Source organism: Poecilia formosa, unplaced genomic scaffold (genome assembly GCF_000485575.1).
Source record: "Poecilia formosa unplaced genomic scaffold, Poecilia_formosa-5.1.2 Scaffold273, whole genome shotgun sequence".
Taxonomy (NCBI): Eukaryota; Metazoa; Chordata; class Actinopteri; order Cyprinodontiformes; family Poeciliidae; genus Poecilia; species Poecilia formosa.
The window spans coordinates 378,051-394,530 of record NW_006800212.1 but is presented as its reverse complement, the minus strand read 5'-3'; the positions used below and the strand labels follow the sequence as shown (position 1 = coordinate 394,530).

Below are 16,480 nucleotides of genomic sequence, written 5' to 3'. Positions count from 1 at the left end.
GCAGCAGTGGACAGAGTTAATGAACACATGCAGTGAGTTAATCGAGGGCAGTCCCAGAAATCTAATAAAAGATTGTTGCAAGAGTTGAAGATTCACAGACACTATCCAGCCAACCTGACTGAGCGTAAGCCGGTTTCACAAATGAATGGGCGATTTTCAGTCTCAAGATGTTCAAAGATGAGAGCGATAAAAGACATTCAAAAAGTACAGTGACAGTAACTCTAGTAAGTACTGACTCAAGGGGCCTTAATGCATTGCATGCCACACTTTCTAGATTTCTATTTGTAAAAATAACTCAAAAATACACAAGTATCCACACTGTGGACCTTTCCACATTTTGTTGCATATAGAAGTGTCCTACTATGGAACTGTGTTGATCTATCACATAAAAGCCAAATAAAATACACAGAAGGTTTTGGTTGCCGTGCCAGAACATGGCAAAAGGTAGGAATGCACACTTTTTTGCAACGTGCTTTCTGGATTATATTAAAAACAAAAAACAAAAACCAACACAAATAAAAACATAACATTTTAACCAGTGAAATGATAGAGAGATACTATTATTTTTTTTAAAACAATGCCATGTTTTGGGAAAATTTGAATCATGGCACTCAAGTGGATGTTAATTTGACATTCACGCCCACGCTGACATTTTCAACAGCCATCATCCCTCAAATAGAGCAAGCGAAGCAGCATTGGTTCCCCTATTGCTCTGGTATTAGTCAACAATGATTTTACACCTGAAAAACCAAATCTATCTACCTCAAAGCCTGGAAATCAAACCTGCTGGCAGTGGCAGCACCGGAAAATAATTTCTATAGAAAAAACTGGAAATCAAGTAAATTTGCCCTTCAAAAGAAATCTTTCCCGATGCGACACAACAAGTTTTGTTATTCTACCTGCTGGAATCGAGATTTTGATTTAACACTGTGTAATAAATGCAAATATATGATTCTCTATTCTGTCACCTATTTATCCTTTCTTTTAAAAAGTTGGAATGCTTCTACGTTAAGCTTTTGAGAGCCATGCTGTATGCTCTGATGCTTCCTGCCCCTTCCTGTCCTTTCCTGATGCTTCCTGCCCTTTCCTGGATGTTCATGCTGGGTTTGTTGAGTCATCATCACAACAGGAATTCCTTTCAGCTGACACTGAAACTTGAGCTGCTAAGTTACAATGAAAGATACAAAAAAACCAAATATGATCGTTAGAAGAAGAAAAAAAAAAGAAAAATCACTTCTTACGCGCTTTTCTGCATAGTCAGCATCAGTACAGGAAGACTGTTCATATTCAGAAATGAATTGCTGCTTTTTCATTAGATGCCAAATCCAACTCAGACAATTTGAGCAAAACAGTAACAAAGGGCCCTGCTTCAGCAAAAAGATAAATAAATCACTACAAACTCAGTACACTGAACAGCCTGGAGCAAACCAATCACTAGGACCAAATCGGTTTATTCAGCATTTATTGTTTTAGAAATGCTCGGGTCATGGCCAGATTACTTCCTGCTGAAACACAGGAACAAAAATATGATCCAGGGTTGGTTGACTCAGCATTTTCATCAGGGTGGCCATCAGCTGCCTCGGTGCAGTGATGTGCACAATGACTACAAAAAACGGAAAGAAGGACATCGTGCGTCTGTTGCTTTAACTCAGCTTGACCCACTGTTACAAAACTATGAGAACTATACTCTTGTTGTTGTTTTTTTCTTTTATCCTATGAATCTGTTTTCTAATATGATCTCCAGAATTCAGACTCAAAAGTTCAACAATTGACCGAAACAAAAGAAAACGTAAAGGATTTTAGTAAAAATAGATCAAGAATAAAGAACGGCAATTTTAACAGGTGACCGTTTAATGCAGTTAGCGAGAGGATTTAATGCAGCTGAAACCCCAAGAGATCAGTGCATCAGTCACACTCTTAAGGATTTCATGCAACCAATTAGCACAGACCAGATTTGAAAAAAAGACATCTTATGGTGTTAGCAGGATCATCCAATTAAAAGTATATCAAAATGCCCTGAGACGATTTATTAGTCATTTAAGATATTAATCTGCTGTACGTGCAGAATCCTTCTGCTTGACGGTTGCTGATAACAATACAAGCTACAAGAAGAATGGACTCTGATTTTTTGTGAAGAAACTTTACATTTCCAGACTATTTGAAGTATCCTAAACACTCTGACCACATTGGTATTAGACAAGGCGGTCGGAGTATTTCAGAACCTGCTGCTCTATTGGACTGGGATTTTCACACACAGCCACCTCGGGACTCTAGAGCTCGGTCCAAAAAATTTTAAAAATTCAGTGAGTGGGGTGTAATTAAGTCAGGAATGTAACTTTGCTGAATTAGTTGTGATGTAGTTTATTGATCCTCAGTAATTCTGGAAGCTCCTTCTGCATCGTCCTTGACTTGTTTCAATGAGATGTGCTTAAACATATTACAAGCATCATCTTGTCTGAGTTATAAAGAAAAAGAAGCAACTGCATCAAATCGGGTACACAGCAAAATACCAACAATCAGTCATAATCTGCTGAAGGCACATACGTAACACATTAAGAAAACCACATTATTTCTACATTCAGCCTCACTAAATCCTATTGAGCCAGTAGAAATGCCTGCATTTCCAAGCAGGTGTTTATGCTACCGGGTTTATGCTACAAATAGGAAATCTACTATGATATTGTGAGCATTTTGTGTAGCACCAACAGAAAAAGTTATTGTGGATTGGGTTATGTCTATGATTTCACATTCTGGTTTGCTTTATGTTTGTTGCTCGACTGAACAGAAAGAATATGCACAAAATCATGACAATAACAACAAAGTGTTACTATAAAGCTAGAGATGAGCCAGTATTAGGATTTAATTGGCTGCCACTGACCAATAAGGTCTGACCTGCCAATTCAAAATTTCTCTATGCCAAAACTATAATCTTAAAAATCTTGGAAAAAATCCACTCTTTCCTTTTTGAAAAGGAAACTATAGTTTAGTTCTTACATCAGATTACTGCATTAGTGCTGCATTCATTTTTACACAATGAATGACATATTCAACTACATTTAGCTTTGAACCAATATCTTGTCAAACCAAATCCACACACACGCCCCACACCCACAAGGACAGAAATCGAGTCAAATAGGCCATGCAGGCTGCTGGCAGAGCCATCAGCGCCTCCCTCACAGGGGCTCCAGCCTGTTGGATCACAGCAGCATGAGGATGAACCCTGCCTGCCCCGCGCCACCGGCAGCAGCAGGAGGGTTTATGTTCTGGACGTAACGGCGAACTGGGTTACTGGTTAAAGCCCACTTCTGTGACGCTTCTCTGTCAGCTTCCTTTGCATTTCCAATAAAATTCCTGCATTTTCCCCACTGCCTCAATACTCTTCTGCGAGTGTCCTTTCTGAAACTCGTGTCTCATTGCTCTCGCAGCATCTTTTAAATCCAGCCTTTATCAGCTCCGTCTGATCCTCTTGTCCTATTGCACTACTTCTCTTTCTTCCTCCCTCTCATCTTTCGCCTATCCTCAAACAATTCCCTTCATTCCCCTCTCACACTACTACCCCATCTCCTTTCTGATGGATGCACATAATGTACATCAGAGCACCAGGAAGAATATGTTTATAATCCAAACTACTTATATTTCTCTAAATGCAGGCTAGTAAAAAACTTTGCAAGACTCAGAGATGCATGAGAGTTTGCAATCATTTACTTTTGTGGTTGGGGCATAAATTACAGAATCCCACTGGCTTTTGATGAAAAAAAAAAAAACACCCAGTGCCTAAATAAGTAAGGTAACCTGACAAACAATCCTCATGTGAAGAGATGCTGGGAGAATCTAAACAACATTTGCTCTCCTGTTTAAAAGCCGGTCATGCAGCGCTTCCATCCACCTTTGGGAGATGCTTCAAAGCTTCTCATCAGTTCTGCATCTAGAGCTCATTCATCATAAACGCTGACAGCCGCAGCCACTGAGGACTGGGTTTCTGGGCTTTCTAGCACACTGTGAAATTGTTGCAACTTCACCAAACACTAATGATGAAATTCATTGTGCTGCTTATACAGTCAGATTTTCTTTATCATGGAGCAGCAAGGCTTGAATGAACCAGTAGACCGCAGGTAAGAATATGTTTGCAGGGCTGCAGTACAGACACGATGTACATCTTTTCTTAAAACAAAAAAAAAGAAAGAAAGAAAAGATGTAAAAGAAAAGTTAATAGATGCTTCTATGGTATTTTGTGGTTCACTCTGTTTGAAAAATCAGAGATCAATATGGCTGCCACATCCTTAAATAAGTGGTAAAAGTTTTACATTTACACCACTTATTTGCCCCACACAACAGAACTCCATAACTTATATTAGTGTGAACTCCTAGAGAAAAAAAAAAACTATTTCTTTATTGCTTACTAGTAGTTGACACCTCATCAATTAGCAAATCCCAGTGGACTTCCCTCTTGTAAGTAGAACATGCTGCGCTCCAGGTGAATTATAAGGAAATGAGCTTTAACTTCCTGGGCAAATTGAATGGCCTATTTTTATTTTATTTTTTTTTAAAGATTCAGATTAAAGCTGCATAGTATATCGTATCACAAATGTCATTGCAATATTAGTGAGTCAAATGCTGCTACTGCAGAGGTTTAATTGGAGGGAACATTTGGAGAATATTATTCTATTTCAGCTGCAACGCACTGAAACTCTGCTTGTGAATATCAGGACTTTGACAATCATTGTCGGCGGTTGGATCGTCAGAATTTAATTTATTGCAATTTAGGTTAAATGCAACTGATACTGTCTTTGTAATATTAAACTACAGTACTGCACTGTCCTATTTCCCTATTATTTAGCAGCTATAATTTAATTTATAAAGTCTGAAGAATAAATTGCATCTGATGGTTCTCTAATATGGATGTAGGAATACAAAACAGTATTAGATAAAATCTGTGTTTTAAGAATTAATAAGTGTAGGACATTTGAGTTCAGGTTATTCTATAAAATAGATTCAAAACTGGCTTTTTGTGTGTTTGATAGATAATAAAAAGTCCTTTAAACAATCCATGTTCAGTTTAGAACTAAACTGTTTAAGTTTTATTAATCAACATATTTTAGATGTTCAACTATATCTGATGATGATGCCGACTTCAGCTTTATCAGCATGTAAGCCATTATGTTTTCAAAGTACTTCCTGTCTTGCTCATATATTCTACTTTTACAAGGTAAGCATTGTAACATCACACAATTTAAAAGAGGAGAAGCTTCTTCGATGCCAATTTATCCAGCAAAAGTCACAAATAACTTGGTTTGTAGATAGTTACTATAGGGGAAAATATCTACAGGTTACATGGAGAAGTATTAATATTGTGACTCATTACAGCCTGTGCTGCTATATATTAGTGAGATCTTAATAGTGACACAATACATACTTGGTAGCGGATGCTGCGCATAGATGCAGGCCCCTTTGCTCCAGCAGAGAGGGATACAGCCACTGTTCTCCATTTTATCGGAGGGGCAACAAGCTCCAGGTCGGGCCACAGAGCCCACGTTGTACTGCTGGGCCCAAGAACCAGCATAGAGCCAACAACTAGGAGGAGTTTCTATTCCGGCTTCTAGCAAGCGATTAAAGCAATCATGGTTGGAAAACGTGGATGTACAAAAGCAGAACAACTGGAGAGGTGTTTCTGAATATTTCCAAAAATGGATCCAAGTTCTTCTGGACTGGAAACCTGACTATCACTGGTAACAGATATATTCATGGTACGAAAAGGTTTACTGTAAAGAATCCGGATGGATAAAGGGCACCAACATTATCATGTCATCCTTTCCAGCTTGCAGAGACACTTTGTCTGACTTGAAGTAATTTGTGGTCAAGTTTCTTGCAAATCAATCCATCCGATTTATGTCATGACCTTTGACCTAGCAAAAATTCCTTTCTCACTGCACAAAACGATATGTAATCATCCTCTGTCAGAACGCACATTTTTAGTTCCGTCACCGCAGGGAGTCCGAGTCCTAGAGGATGTAGATGATTGCTGAAAGACGCTTCCTCAAAGAGGAGGTGCTCCGATCACATATTCAAACTTTGCAACTCCACTTGATGAGATTATTCCCTTGCAATCGGATCATCTTCTTGTGCAATGAATCAGGTCATCGAAGCCAACCAAATTATCAAGTATATTAATCCCGATGTAAAAGTTAAAAAATGTTTCAGAAGAACAGAGCTTTGTGCTTTATTTCAAATTTCCAGCTTACAAAGTGGCACTGAAGGACAATCCTCCAAAAAGGCAGTCATTTTTGATTGGTAAATCCACAATACTGTCCAAAAGAGATAGCAAAACAAATCACCCAAAAATCAGATGAGAGAAATGGGCATCAGTGGGCTGCAGAGACAAAAATGTAGGGCAGAGAGGGGAGCAGAGAATTGGAACAGAGTGAGAGAGAGGAAGATGAAAGTGGGCAATGCAGGAGGGAAAAGCCAATGCAAGAGAAGGAAAGAGACATGAAGAGAGAAGAGGCAGTGGATGACACCAAAACAGATTGTTAGAGAAGAAAAAGAGGAAAAGATGAGCTAATGAAGTGAGTGGGATGGAGACAGAAAGCGGAGAAACCCCAGGGAGAAGCTGAGCCTCACATCCTCTAAAGATTGCTCATAATGTCTGCAGGAAGTAGCCGGGTCAAAGCAGGTATACGATGCTGAAGAGAAGAGGGACATGATGTGACAGAGTCTTAGAGGTGAAAAGCTTAAAAAAAAAAAAAAAAAGCAGGGCTTTAAACCCAGACTGGAGGAGAGTCAGGCAACAAAGGCAGGAAAAAAAAAAAGAAAGATAATGCAGAAGAAGGTTTGATGCAGCAAATCCCTTTCAAAGTCAGTCAGCCGTGTGTTGTTCAGTGAGGTTTTAGAAGCCTTTCTTCTGTAGCGTCGCAGGAGAAGCAAGATCACAGCATCGTTCCAGATCTCTTACACATGCCGCGGACAAATGCAAACACTGCGTTATCCAGCAAAATCCTCCAGCTCTCTAAATGAGCCACTAAGTGCAAGAAGGTGTGTGTGAGTGTGTGAGAGAGAGCCGGCGAAAAGGGTGCAGAAAGGTGTGCGCGCATGCTAGTAATGAAGTAGCTCAAGAGTTTGCGAGAGAAATATAAATGTGAAATCTGGTGGGGCTATGTTTGAATGTCAGCAAAAAGTGAGTGAGCCAAGAGGTTTTCCTCTGTGCTGCTATGATCACTAACAAGCAGAAGCAGAGAAGGAGGGGCGTGTGTGTGGTTGTGTAGGGCGGAGAAGGACAGAAAAAGAGGAGGAGGAGGAAGGAAGAGATAGAAAGTGTAATTGAGACCCGATGCGGAGGAAGAAGAGTGAAGAAGAGGACTCCACTCTTCAGCAACACACAACCACTCATAAGAGTACACACTCTTACAAGCTTTTACATGCATTTAAAAAAAAAAATGCATACAAAAAAAAATGACAATTTTTGGTCATCAATAGCTGTATGACAGCAAAAGCAATACTCAGGAAGCCAGAGGGTTTGCAAAAATATTTAAGGGATTAACATGATCCGTCCTTAGCTTTTAAAACACTCTGAGCTCTTTCAACACTTGTGTTTGTTTCTCTAAGTCATCCCTCCCTCTCATCTGTCTCTCCTCCTCTCCAGACATGCATCACCTGCTCCTGCATCATATGAGCCCTTCTCTAGCAGAGGATCCTCCCACATCCAATCCCTCAAATGGGACAAAGCACAAGAAGACAGTCAACATGTGACAGCAGAGATTTAGAAAGCAAAACATTAACTGTCTTCAACTGGAGGATGTCGAGTCGTGTACTGTAATCTATTGTTACAGTAAAAATAAAAAAGGCTTTTAAAAAATAAGAATATGTTACTTAATTGAAAATAAAACTACAATAGACACTTTTATAACTGCAATGTTTTATGTAATGAGTTAAAAAAAAAAAACATATTAGTATTTTAAGTTGACTCATTTCCAAATCCCTTATGCCACAAAATTAGTCATTCCCTTGGAAAATTGTAATTTAAATTTAATTTTCATTCAACTAAAAGGTTCATGATTGATGTCAAATGAGACACAAAAAATAATAAAGAAATATCTAATAAAAAAATAAAAAATAAAACATCCGTTAGTTTCATGTCTGATTTTGATGTAAAAAATCTTTATTGGTATTAAAGCAGTCAAACGGATTCTGCTAAAGCCAAGAGTTGGGACAAAGTAATCTCCCATCTGTCATAATTTAATTCATATGAAGCATGTCTACGCTGAAGGTTGTAATCAAAACATATTTTGTTTTCTTTGAAGTTGTAATGACTGAACTGAGCCCCATCTATGTTTAAGTATCAACAGATAAAATATCTAAATAATAAGAGTTTGATGTTATTTATTTTTATCATGCTGCATGTGGGATGTTTACACATATTTTATTCCTTAAAGTCAAACCCATTGTTTACATTTTACTCAAATCCAATAAATGTGAAAGCTTTCAGTAAAAAAACAACAACCATTAATTACAAATTAAATCGCTTTTTGGAGGTTTAATTAATCAAAATATTGTTCTGATAGTTTACTGAAAGAAAACAAAAAATATATATAATAGTTTTAAAGGCTCTATAGCAACCTTTGTAGACCTCAAGCAGCCGCAGTCGAGGCTACAAGTTTCTGCTGCTGTCATTTCATAAGTCAGAAACCGATCTGGCTGTAGCCATGTTTCTACCAAAGAGATCTGCTAAAGATAAGTCTAGGAAATCTAAAAAATGCCTTGGTACTTTTTTGGGAATAAAATCTTCCTGGCTCTCAACATCCCGATCGAAGATGTGCTGCAGGACCATCGGTTACCTAGCAACAACCAAGGAGAGAGAATGGAGCTGAGAGTAACGTTACACGGCTAATCTATACCTTTAAAATTATTTCAGCTCATCCCCAATATGCTCCGTAAAACAGTGCAGCCAAACCTCATTGAGACTCATGCAGATTAAAACTGCAGAATTTTATTAAACAAATAATTTTTTTTTTATTTTATTTTAAAACTTGACTTAAATTCCTGACAAACTTCGAAAAGAATACATATTCAAGAAAATGAAGAAATGTTTATACCATAAACAGAGCTGGACACACATGCAGCAACCCCCTAAGGGTAGTGTGTGAGAGAAATGTAATTTAACATCGCACCAGGCTGTGATCTGCAGCTAGAACTAATCCATTTTGATTCCATTTATAATCTGACAGAAAAAAAACCCCAAATACATTAAAATAGAAAAACAATATACACCAAATATACAGCACATAAGAGAAAATTGTACTCACCAGCATAATAAGATATTCTGGAAATGTCTGGAAAAGAGGAGACATGAAAGAAACATTTTACTTTGTTAGCCTTGATGGTAAAACATGCAAGAGTTTTACATGGTGAATAATTTACAGTGACAGGATGTAAATCAACGGAGCTGTGGCATAAATGAGTCACCACACTACGTAGCACATAATTCATTCACAGTGTGCAGTGGACGTTCTGTTCTTTGATTCCTTAAAATAAAAACGGCATCTTACACTGATCACAAAAAAACCTGCGCGGGTTTACAGTGGCTGAACGTCAAATTAAAAAAGAAAAAAATAAAAGAAAGTAAGGCAAACTTACTTTCTTTTATTTTCTAATTTGAAAAATCAATTAGGGATTTTCCCAGACTAAACCTTGAACTCTGGGGGGGGAAAAAACTAAGTAAACATAAAGTTTACTATAGCAGATATTTCTATAATAGACAGGTTTTAAATAGGAAAGCCAGGGGATGAAAGGAAGGAAGGACAAAAAAAGAAAGAAAGAAAGAAAGAAAGAAAGAAAGAAAGGAAGAAAGGAAGAAAAAGAAAGGAAGAAAGAAGGGGAAAAATATAGGAAAGAAGAAAGTTTCGGGGGGCGGACACAAGGAAAGGAGGAAGATAGAACAAGGCAAGCAGAAAGGACACATGGAAGGAAAGACACAAGGAAGCAAAGAAACAAAATGAAACAATAAGGGAATTAAGGATAAAACAAAATGGCATAATAAAGGTAGAAAAAGAAATGACGAAAACGCAGGAAGAACACATGGAAATTAAGAAGCAGACCACAAAGAAAAGGTGGAAGGACGCAAAGATGGAAGGAAAGACAGAAAAATCTTAGAAAGGCACAGACACAGGAAATGTCATGGGGGGAAAATAGGGAGGAAGGAAGGAGACAAGGAACATAGAAAGGAGGAAAACAAGGAAAGAGTGTCACAACTATTAGACCTTGATGTAAGGGGGGAAAAAGAGATTGAAAATAATTCTAAAAATTCATATATTTCTTTAAGTCATGTTATTTTTCCATATTTATCCAGACCTGGAAAATATTGAAATCAAATTCCAGTATTTTCTGGTCTACACAAAACGTCCTGGTAATGAGTAATACTAATGAGCAAATCCAAAAGTACTCTGCTGACTTGAAACCCTGACTGCTCAATAAACCCGACTTATTGACAGGAAGCATCTAATCACACGCTGCAGGTCCAGTTATTTAAACGCCGGTCAGTGCAAACCAACCCGGTTACACAGCAGCTGAAAAGGATGAGGAGGACACCATATGTGCTGGGGTCTCCCACTCAGGTGGAACGAGGCGAGAGTCATGACTGGACAGAATTTATCTGCTCCGTCATGCAGTCATAACTTTACACCGAGTCTCTAATCTGCTCCCTGACCTCAGTCTCCTTCCAACCACGACTTTAATCGGAGCCCTCACAAACGCTTTGCCGTATTCTTTTTCAAAAATGACACCGAAATGAGCAGCTTGATGAAATGTCCTACACTGCGAGTCTATGCTGACTCCTGTTACTAAGCAACAGCCACTAAGCAGGACCGTGGCACTAATAAGGATGCAAATGCTTTGTCTTTTAATACTTGTGGGATAAAATCCAAACAGTTCAAGTCTGGAGTGTGTAGTTGGAGGATGCTTTCAACCCCCGTGTTGCATAAAAAAATGCTGTAATTCTTGCTAGAAATTTGCAAATAAGTAATCAGACAGGATTATAATTCTCAATTTCATAATGGCACATGTAAAGACATAATATACCAGAGCAAAATAGATTATATTAAAGTTTTTTGGACCAGTTTAGCTTTGGGTTACAACACATCTTTCATTTTTCTTAGTTAAAGAAAAAAAGATATATGTAACTGCATTTATTTCAGATCTAAAGTGAACTTAATGTCCAGCTGTTTGGTTTCCCACCAATCCCACAGATTATCATTAAATTAAGATCTAGGTAGGTCAATCTGTAGGTCAATCCATGCCTGACTACATTGTCTCATTCTTCTTACAGCTACTGTTTTATGACCGGAGCCAGATGAATCGAGACAATGTCTCGCTGTAATGGCCGTTCATGTGTAATTTAGAAAGGAAAACTATCCACTAATTTAAAAGCTGGAGGCTCGGTATGTTTAAAAAGGTACTGAAACCTACAGTGCTGCGCCTAGACGAGAGAAACAGAAGCATTCTTCTAGGCAGAAACTGAATTCTCTTCTTTATGTGTGTTTTGCAACATATTTAATCAAAAAAAGCAAGAAGATCCACTACTTTTCCAACTTATGCTTGTGTTGGTGGCTCTTAATTCAATTTTATCAGCTTTGGTAATTTGCTAAGTTGCCTCTCTGATGCAGACCAATGACTTCCCCCGACAGGAGAGAGAGGAAGCTCACTGTCGAGCTGCGCCACCTCATGAAGAAAATATAAAGCGTCCTGTCAAATGGCAATATCGACGTAATGATGTCACAACCAGTTACTGACACAGAGCGCACATAACTCCTGGCTACACATCGCTCCAGCTGGTGGCAATAATGCAGCCCTTACTTGGCTTGCCTTCTGCTTTAAAGCTCAGAAGAGGCACCACAACAACAATAACATCACTTACTATTTACGTGTTAACACATACGGCAGTCCACTGGGTGAAAAGAGGAGATTGCTCCTTTTCCCCCCCTCCCAAGTGCTGTATCAGACAGCAGTGCAGAATCACCGCTTAAATCCGGTAATATTTCTGGGTTTAAATTTGGCTCGCAGAGTTGCTCCACTGAGGATATTACTCACTGGAGTCTCTGGAAGCTGCTTTAATCATATGTAAGGTGTTCAATACAGGAGAATAGAGCTCAACAACATCCATTTTATTTTTTTTATCATCTTGAAAGTGTATTTTGGCTGGGGGGAATTAAGCCATAAGAGTAATAAAGAGTGGAGTAAACAAAGAAATGTGTTCAAAGAATGTCAGAACAATTATTTTTAAGCTTCTTTCAAGTGACACAATTCTTGAACAATCTCAGGAATGCTCAGCATGTCTTTCGTCACGTCACATTTTCCTATAATCACATAATCCACTTATTGCCACAAACAAGTACAAACAACAAAAAGGAAAGAAAGGGAAGTTTTAAACCTGGAAGTGAAGTGCAACCGGGAAGCAGGTTCAGCTTGCATTGTTTCTTGGTGTTTGGATTTAAAAAATAAGAATAAAAAATAAAAAAGTTAATTTCTAAAGCTGAAATGCATGTTCATCTTCCTCATGAGTTTTCCTATGCAGTTTTAAGTGAGTATTTTAAAAAACATTACCTTGCCATCTAAAGATACGAACTCACTTTGAATCATGAAGATCTTTGGTTGTAAAAACAGAACCTAAAAGTGGTACTGAAACATTATTATACTACAAGAGGCAAAAAAAAATAAATAAATACATTTTCAGTTGCATGATTCTTTTCCTCCTACTCTATCACACCCCCTTTCTGCTCTTAGCTTCTTTCTATCTCCTACTGGGGAAAAAAAAAGAAAAAAGAAAAGAAAAAACATCTACTGCCTCTGGCTACCAACCACAACGGCTACGCAAGTTGACTCAACGCTGAGGGCATTGCACAACTGCATTCTCATCAAAACAACAACAGCAGTGTTGTGAAGCTGCTCTCTGCAATGTTCAGTTCGCCACGGAGGCGTTCGCTAATACACACGTGCAACGCAACTTCGGAGCAGAAATCAAAGCCCTTCCAGAAAACAGCCACAGCTTTAATGAGGTGCAACAGTTGAAGAGTTAACACGGCAGCAAAGACTGTAAATGTCACGGACATTATCAGTGCCCTCTTTCACATCTGCATTTTTCATCTTAGGCTGAAAACATATCGACATGCATTAACTTTAAGAGCTTAGCAGCAAACAGAGCAAGGGTGTATCACACTTGCAACACCCTCATGTTTAAAAATTAGCCCTGAATCACATTATTCCTTGCGCAGAAATGTATATTTGCGCCGTGACAACCTCAGTTGACCACAATGAATAACTTAACCAAACCAGTGAAGATCGGATGCAAATAAGGGCAGAGGCTTGCCTCAATGACCTTTCACTGGTTCAACCAGGAAGCCTGCTCATTAAAACATACTGAGCTACCATTAAATTGTTGGGTTTATATTTGTGTTTTAACGTTAAAAATAACTTTTTTATTATTTTTTTTTAGTTCAGGTGTTTTTACATTGCTTTTTTTCTTGACTGAGGAAAAAAGACAATAATGCTTAACGCAGTGCTGAACTTCCAAAGAATATCAGCAATTCAAGTTTATTAGATTCCGAACCAGCTCTGTCATTAACCTAGCCTCTGTCAATTTTATGGAATAAAATAAGAAAATATGTTGTACATTACATTATATCTGTTTTTGAGAGTATCTTTGTTTATTTTTTCCTGAGATCTGTGAATTTCTAGCCAACGTCAGTAGCAGGAAGGCAACAGCTGTAGTCCATCTCCTGGTGCAACCTCCCCCATTTTTGCTCCTCATTTCTCCCAAGGCTGCTGATATTATAGTTTACACATTGTTTTTTCTACCACATGTTTTCCTTTCACAAAACTTTCCATTAATATATGCACGAATCCAGTATTCTGAAAAGCCAGCTTCTTTAGCAAAGACTATTAATCGTTAATTGACTTGTGTAGGGTTGTTGTTAAACAATCCTTATGGTCCTGTAGGCCATAGCATAATATTTCTCTGTTAAAACATCATTTTAAATTGCTCTTATATAATATTTTAATTGCCGGAATAATAGATTTTTGGGTTTAATTAGCTGCAAGTCATGAAAATTGACAAAAACTAGAAAAATATAAACTTTGTAATTAATCTGTTAGTTTTTCTTTTAGAATAACTAAAGAACCTCAACATTTCTAATTTATTGAGATTAATTTTTGCCATCATGTTCAAAAGCAGAAACACTTTCTAGGTTCTGTGTATCAGTGCATAACGTTCCTTTGCTGAGCCAAGTCCAATAAACGAGTGTCAGCTCTGTTTGTATGCGTGGCAAACTGTGCCCCCTTTCACTGTCATTCGCACAAAGGAAAATTTCAATAGTTTGGTGATGAATAAGGATAAACTTTTAACCTTAGCAGTTCCTTGTGTTTCACAGTTAACAGGAACTATGATTTTCATTTTAGGCTGCACAAGCTCTGATTCAGCCCAGATCTACTCATATAGATTCTTCACACTTCTCCTTTGAAACAAAACCCTTTCACTCGACGAGACACAAAGGAGGCTCTCGTTTAAAATCCAAGTCAGATGCAGTTTAACATTTTGATGTTTTTTTTTGTCCGAGTTCTCTCTCTGACAGAAAGAGTAGGCTCATCATAAATCAAGACTAAATCAGAGCTTTCTTCACTTACAATGCACCATTTGCTGCTTAAACACAGGACAATTTAATAAAATGAGAATACGGCGTCCTTAAATTGTTTATTGTGGGGGGGAAAAAATCATAGCATGAAGAATGTGTCATCTGTGGAAATAACAATAAGCTTCAATTAATCATTTTGTAAACCCCCAAAATAGATGATTTGGTTTAACCTCTAACTTTTTCCACTGTTAGTTCAATGAGAGCAAAGCCAAATACTGCGTTTGTTTGAAGTATGATTGAACACAGTTGTTATGTGATGTTCAACAGTCCACTTATGCTACTGATGTGTTAAAGTAAGCTATTAAATAACAGATGGGTTGTATGGTTTTAACAATTCTTCATCTGTGAGGCTTTTGGCAAGTAGATTTCTAAATAAAAAGATTATTGACTTTTTAACGCCTCTGACCATCAATATCTTTGTCATTGAGATAAATATCACAAAATACTGCAATAAGAAAATTTGTTATACTTCTTTTTTTTTTTTTGCTCAATTTATTTTTCTTTTTTAATGTATACATTTATATTTTCTAGTCTCATAACAGTTGGAGCCCTTGTCACCCATTCCTGGTAATTCAAACTATCTCAACAAAAAGATCAACTTTATGTTAACAAAAGAGTAGAATGTAAAAATGAAACGGAGTTGACTGCAAAAGTGATAAAACTGAGAGCATCTACATGTACAATTTGCCAAAATAACTATTACTTCAAAGGCAATGACATATTTAAAAACTGATCATGAAAAATGTGGGACATGAAATTTTAGGTTATTATCACTGTGTTAAACAGCAAACATTAAAAATTATATATCACTTCCACATATGAATTCTTTCAACTAAAACCCTATTAACCTGATTTTAAAAAGTTATGACACCCTAAGGAAAAGTTTTATTTTTCTTTTCTTTATCTGATTTATTCATTTAAATGTAGGGTTAGTGAAATGACATAAAATGAGAAATTACCAACTCATTAATGGGACATTTTACTTATTGCATTTATGGCAAATTTAAGACAAATTACAACTCTGAAAATTTCAAGACTTTTGCGGAGTAAAGCGCTTTAAGGTAAAGAAAAATGAATGCATAAAATGCTCGTTACTATAGTTAGCTTACTATTAATTACACAATCTCGGTACCTAACACAGAGTCGCGGCCACATTGAATAACTTATGCAAAACAGTGAGGAATGGATGCAAATAATCGCTGACTGATGATGGCAGCAGGAGGTCTGCCTCAAGCCACACTTTTCACTGATAACTCCAGGCTACCTACTGTGGAAAATATGACAAACATAGATCCAACAAATTAATTATAAGACTTCTTGTAATTTTTTATCCCCCCCCTTAAATTTTAAAATGTAATTAAATTCTATATACAACTACAATTCAACTGCCTTTTCATGGGAATTTCACAGATGGATGCTGCACTTAAAGATAGGTAACCGTTTCCTCTTCGTCTGTTTACGACACAGCTTGTGAAGTGTAAAGAATATGACACAAACTGTCAGGTATCTCTTAGCCATAGTTATTAGTGCAATAGCAGGAAACGTAGCCCGTGGCACAGGATGGGTGTTGGAGCCAGAGCTGCTCGGGGGATCCGACGCAGCGCGATAAAGGAACCACATTTGAGGCGAGACATGAAACAACGCAACTTACTCGAAATTATAAGGCACAGTTTTATCTTAAAAGATTAAGAGGGCGTGTTTGTTTTCAATGTCTTACAATCGTAGACGCGAACGCACCGCACATTCACTTCACTTCCCTGAGGGCCACTTGTGTCCAAGAATTACACGTTCTTCTTACTTTATATATA

The 16,480-nt window shown here is 37.6% G+C and overlaps 1 protein-coding gene across 16 annotated transcripts in view; it reads right to left on the bottom strand.

Annotated features, from left to right (window-relative positions):
• LOC103151179 (focal adhesion kinase 1) overlaps positions 1 to 16,480 on the bottom strand; it is a 59,367-nt gene that overhangs the window by 40,136 nt on the left and 2,751 nt on the right. For 5 of the 16 annotated variants that reach the window (XM_016681226.1, XM_007571081.2, XM_007571083.2 and 2 more), the window contains exon 1: positions 5,414 to 7,200. The exons of 1 other annotated variant lie outside the window; for it this stretch is intronic. In XM_016681226.1, the coding sequence (XP_016536712.1) occupies positions 5,414 to 5,486 (73 nt within the window). In that variant the 5' untranslated portion in view covers positions 5,487 to 7,200. Of the gene's footprint in view, positions 1 to 5,413; positions 7,207 to 9,296; positions 9,324 to 16,480 lie in introns of those variants that run through there. 10 more of the 16 variants (XM_016681215.1, XM_016681219.1, XM_016681218.1 and 7 more) reach the window with 5 other exon arrangements.